Here is a 6,000-nt window from a genome sequence, read left to right as displayed (position 1 = left end):
CCTACAACGTTTTGCGGATTCATTCGACTCCCAGCAACCTTCGTTGGTACGCACAACTACTATTACCCTCCGCAGTGATACCGGCACCCATGCCCCTTTGCGCCAGCGTCCGTACCATATCTGAACCGCTGAGCGCCGCATCATTGACGAACAGGTGACCAACATGCTCCAGCGCAACGTGATACAACCGTCGCACAGCCCTTGGACGTTTCCGGTCTTCCTGGTCAAGACAAAAGACGGTCCGTCCGATTCTGTAGAGACTACTGCCGACTGAACACGATCACGCGCAAGGAAATTTACCTTCTCCCTCTTATTGACGACAACCTTGACTTCCGGCAGGGAGCTGAGTTCATTTCTTCATTAGAACTGCGTTCCGGGTACTGGCAGCTGCCGATGGCAGAGGCCGATCGTCCAAATACCGCTTCGTCACACCCGATGGGCGCTATGCATTTAATGCCATGCTATTCGGACTGTGCAATGCCCCTGCCACACTAGAACGCATGATGGACAACATACCCAGAGGGCTCAAATGGCACAATTTTCTTTGTTACCTGGACGACGTTGTAATCTTTTCCCCGGATTTTTCACTTCACTTCCAGCGCCTTGAGACAGTTCTGAGATGCCTGACCGACGCGGACTTCCATATAAATTTAAATAAGTGCTGTTTTGCTGCACGGCAGCTAACCATTCTCAGACGTCATCTCCGATGATGGCGTTCTTCCCGGTCCGGAAAATTGCGCGCTGTGGCAGAAATTCCCAAGCCCGCTACTGTGAAAGAACTCCGCAGCTTCGCCGGCCCCTGCTCTTACTTCTGCCGCCTCGTTCGCAATTTCGCCACAATCATCGACCCTCTGACCAAGCTTCGGTCCAGCAACGATCTTTCAGCCTGGTCTCCCTACTGTGATGAAGCCTTCGCGACACTCCATCACATTCTGACAACTCTGCCAATCCTGCGTCATTTCTACCTTCTTCTCCCGCGGAAATCAACACTAATGCCAGCGGCCACAGCCTCAGCGCAGTACACGCTCAGCGGAAGTCTGACTTTGATGAGTACGTTGTCGCTTATGCTTGCCGGACCCTGACAAAAGCTGAAGCAAACTATTCCGTCACCGAGAAAGAGTGTTTAGCTATCCTCTGGGCAATAGCCAAATTTCGGCCCTACTTGTATGGCCGTTCTTTTGATGTCGTCACCGATCATCACTCCCTCTGTTGACTGTCTTTGCAAGATCCTTCCTTTCGACTGGCCCGTTGGGCTCTGAGGCTCGAAGAATACGACATTAATGTCTTCTATAGCACTGGCCGTAAACATGGCGATGCTGATGCCCTCTCACGTTCTCCCTTGCCGTCTGAAGCCAATCCTGCTATATCCGTCCTACATATCCCACCGACATGCCAATCGACATGCCCACCGATAGGACTTCCGAGCAACGCAAAGACACATGGATTGCTTCACTCCTCGATTTATCTGGCCGATCATCCCGACCTCCTTGCCGCATTCTCACCATTTCACCATCATAGACGAGCTCCTTTACCGTAGGAATTACCTTCCGGATGGTCGAAAGTGGCTGTTTGTTATTCCAACCCATCTGCGCTCTGTGATTTGCTCCCACTACCAAGACGATCCCCAGTGTGCCCACGCCGGCTTATCAAGCTGTGCCCCCGTCAACTACCTAATCGAGCCCCTTCCGTCGTCCACTTCCACCCGTCGCCGAAACCGTGAAATAGTACACAGCAACCGCCTGAAACCTTATTACGATCCTGCCATCGTCACATCGCCATAAGCCGCCAGGATGGTGCCTTTTCGCCCGGGAGGTAAGACAGGTATTCGGTTCTGAAATGTTCAGCACCTGATGCTGAAGAAAGAGAACGACGACAACCATGTTCAGCGCCTTACGGTCAGAAAAAAGCGACGAAAACGCTGGTGTAGAGTTCCTAGTTTTTCTTTGTTAGGTTAGTTTCACTGTACAGCCAGCACCACGGAGCGATGCTAGCAAGGTCGCGCCACGATTCTCCTTTACTGCGCGTTACTCGTTCGGGCGGCAGAGCCGCGCACGCAGGAGCCTCAAAAGAACGACACACACACGTTCAGTAACGGTTAAGGGACTAGGTTTATTTTACAAGAGTCAGACAGCACTGGAGAGGAGAGAAACATGAAGGGAGGAGAGGGAGAGAGCTTTCTGCTGTGGCTTCGGCATGCTGGTCTTCACGGGGCGGGAGCGGGCTATCTGCAGCTTCGGCTCAGGTTTCGCTAGCGCTTTGGAAGTGCGGACCAATTCCTGGAAGCCGTTTGTGTTCTTGTTTCTTCTTCCTGCGCTCTTCTGGTGCCCCCCTGTGTGCAGCGTTTTCGACACGCGTATCCTCCATTTTCTACATCCTCCCCCCCAAATGAGCTTCAGCTCATTTCTGTCCTCAGCGTGGGACATCCTCGCCTTGGAGTTCGAGAGGAAAAAGGGCCCTGGTCGCCGAAGCTCCCTCTTGATCGCGTACATTGCCGTCCCTCCCTGGGAAGGTCTCCTTCACTCGAGCCATCGGCCACATCTGGCGGGGCGTCCGTTCGTCGCCTAAAAGCACAATATCGTCTTCCGTAACACTTCGCTGCCGCGTGGGTTTGGTCCAGTGCGCAGACCTCAGCTCTGATAGGTATTCGCGCCTCCATCGTCTCCAGAATTTATCAACGAGCGTGACGCGGTACTTCCATCTCCCTCGCAGTATTTCATGAGTTGACTCCGCAGAAGTGGCTGCAGCTGTGGATGGCAAACCTGTAAGCCGATGCCCGACAAGGAAATGGGCTGGTGTTAGGGGCGCTGGCTCCTCCGCATCCGAGTGGACGTACGTTAGGGGACGGGAATTTACGACCGCCTCGACCTCTGTTGGGACTGTGCGCAGGCCGTCAAAATCGAGAGAACTTCTTCCAAGGGTTTTGCGAAGACAGGCTTTCACAGTACGCACCATCCTTTCCCAAAAGCCGCCCCACCATGCCGCTCTCTCTACAATGAAATTCCATGATACTCCATTTTGTCCGATGTAGGTGAGGACTTCAGCTCCCCGCGCCGCTTGGAACATCTTTTCGAGGTCTTTTGATGCTCTCTTGAATGTTAGAGCGTTATCTGAATACATGACTTTGATCATTCCTCGGCGGGAGACAAATCGCCTGAATGCCATGAGAAATGAGTTTGAAGTGAGGTCGCCGACGAGTTCGAAATGGATTGCTCTGGTTATTGCGCACGTAAAGAGAGCCACATAGCCCTTGCGTGTCATGCCTCTGTCATTGAAAAATAAAGGGCCCGCAAAATCGACACCTGTGATCTGAAATGGGTCAGCCCCTGTGACACGGTCTGATGGGAGGGGGGCCACAGGCTCTGCAGCAGGTCGGCAGCGTTGTTTCTGACACTGAAGGCAGCGCTGGATTATGGATTTTACAGTCTGTCTCGCTCTAAGTACCCAGTAGCGCTCACGAAGGTGGCATAGCATGTCTCGCACTCCCGCATGAAGCAACCGTTTGTGCTCTCGCGTTATGAGCAACAGTGTGAACCGGTGTGCTGAGGAGAGTATAGCGGGGTGTTTTGTGCTCTCCTCTTCCGCGCAATGTCGAAGTCTGCCACCAACTCTAAGTATGCCGTCAGCGTCGAGAAAAGGGTTGAGAGCTATAATGGGTGATTTCTTGCCCAGGGTAGCTGACGATTGAATGGCGCTTATTTCTTCAGAGAAGCTTGCCCTTTGTGACACTCGACGCCAGTACTTCTCGGCCTGTGCCAGCTCTGTCGCAGTTAACTCTCCTCCTTGTTTCTGGGAAGGGTTTCGAGAGTTATTCAGGAAGCGCTGTACCCATGCGGTTACCCGAATAACTCTGGTTAAGGAGCTAATATTCACAATATCCAACAATGGCTCCGGTGCACTGCAGGTTACTGCATTGAGCACCTGTACAACCCCTTCTTCCTCTGCGCAAGAGCTGCAATCAGTGTTCGGTAGAAACGCGGGGTGCTCGTTGGTCGTCCTCAGCCATGCCGGCCCATTCCACCATGTTTCACTTTCAACCAAAGCGGAAGGCATAATGCCCCTTGTTAATAGATCTGCGGGGTTTGTCTTTCCAGGGCAATGCCTCCAAACCGCTGGATCAGTCAGAGACTGAATCTCTTGCACTCTGTTGGCAACGAAAGGTTTTCACCTTAAGGCACTGTTTTTTATCCAGCTCAGGGCCACGGTTGAGTCACTCCAACAGTGAATCGAAATGGCTCTCACGTTCAGCTGCTGAAGAAGCGTTTTTGCCAACCGAGCTCCTATCAGGGCCCCCATTAGTTCCAACCGCGGCAATGACAGGCGCTTTAGCGGAGCCACTCTTGACTTCGCCATTAAAAGGGATATAGTGAAGCTCCCATCTTCGTTTTTTGTCCGGACGTAAGCGATGGCACCATAAGCTCTCGGACCGGCATCACAGAAACTGTGAAGCTCAGGCTCGTCATGCTCTCCTTTCACGGCTAGTTTTCGAGGTACGGAGATGTGACGAAGCTCAGGAAGCTGTTGGCACCAAATTTCCCATTTCTCAAGTACGTCTGAAGGTAGTTTCTCATCCCAGTGCGTACCTCGCTCCTAAAGGGTTTGAAACAAAACCTTCGCTGTGGTGGAAACTGGTGCAAGGAACCCAAAGGAGTCGAAAATACGCGCTGATGCTTGCAGCAAAATCTCTTCGTGTCTTGCCGTGAACTCAAAAAATCTATTAGGGTGTTCATTTCAAACACAAAGTCGTCTGTGTGAGGCCGCCATTCGACACCTTTACCTTTTACCTTTTATTATTCCTCTCAGAATATGACGAAAAAAAATGTAAAAGAAAGAGAAAGGGAGCCCGGACCACCAAAGCTTTGCCAGGCTTAATCCAATTTAAGATAAAAGAAAAGGAGCTAAACGGCCAAATTAAAAAAAAATCATTTAGATGAAAAAAAACAGACATAAAAAATGTAAAAAACGTACATTAAAGATACAAAAGGAAACAAAGATCACAACTGCCTAGTTACAATAGATAGATATACGAAATGGAAAAAGGATAAAGAAAGAGAGAAAAAGCGAAAGAAAAGCACAAAAAGATAAAGAAGTCCAGGAAAGAAGGAAGCAGAGAATAAAATGTCCGTGGGTAGCCAGAAACTGCAAAAGAAGAAAGAACAGAAATATAAAAATTGTGCATTAAGGATTAGCCAATTTGCAAAAAATATAACTTTAAAGTGAATATGCGAAACACACTTCAGCCTAGAAAAAATAAATATGTATATAAAGCGGTTACCAAAGTCTGCAATGAAATGAGAAAAAATAGTATTGAAAAACGTCGCGAATACGAAACTAGCGGAGGCACAAAGAAACACAAAATATCGCGCATAAAATCCTTGACAGCTTGAGAAGACGTCCATTACGATGAAATTATAGAATAAAATTCTGTCCGAATCGGTTTGGAGAAAGCTGTACATTACGTACACACAAAAAAAGAAAAAAACTGAATTCTCAAATCTGAAAATATAATATACCGGTCTATGGAAAATAATTAAGGTAACATGAAAATGGAAAATGCGGATAAATGTATACATAAAAATTGGCCACAAAGAGGTGAACAGAGAAAAGAAAAGTAATAGTAATTACATTAGTAAATACCAAATGACTGATTTAAAAGGAAAAGAAAACAGAAAAGACTGAATAAAAATGTTATACAATACAGCTGATATCAGAAAATAGTCCAGTGCTGCATAAGAGAGAGGAGGACAGCAGATGCGCTGTAAAGGACATGCCCATTAAGAGCCTTTGTCGATCTCTTGGGCTCAAGCCTTGGTGAAGGAAGGTGCGTGGTGTCGGTATGACTCTGCCACAATAAGGCAAATCCGACAGGCGGGAGTGACTCAGACCTCCACAACGTATTCATGTATTGCTCAGGCACCGAGAATTTCGGTCATGCTGAGCACCGGCAATTTGCCTCGTGCTTTCTCACTCTCGGACGTCGTCGAAAGTTGCGCCGAATTCGAG

At 49.1% G+C, this 6,000-nt stretch overlaps 1 protein-coding gene across 1 annotated transcript; it reads right to left on the bottom strand.

The window, feature by feature from the left end:
• Window positions 1-2,409: 2,409 nt before the first annotated feature.
• LOC146196366 (uncharacterized) lies at window positions 2,410-4,050 on the bottom strand. Its single transcript, XM_084596975.1, has one exon. It carries the CDS (start codon window positions 4,048-4,050, stop codon window positions 2,410-2,412), a length of 1,641 nt encoding a protein of 546 aa, XP_084453101.1.
• Between the last annotated feature and the right edge of the window lie 1,950 nt (window positions 4,051-6,000).

The sequence above is a fragment of the Amblyomma maculatum genome, chromosome 3 (genome assembly GCF_055883805.1).
Source record: "Amblyomma maculatum isolate TAMU_Amacu chromosome 3, ASM5588380v1, whole genome shotgun sequence".
NCBI classification, from domain to species: Eukaryota; Metazoa; Arthropoda; class Arachnida; order Ixodida; family Ixodidae; genus Amblyomma; species Amblyomma maculatum.
The sequence above is the reverse complement of the archived record's forward strand: the minus strand, read 5'-3'. Positions and strand labels throughout refer to the sequence as shown.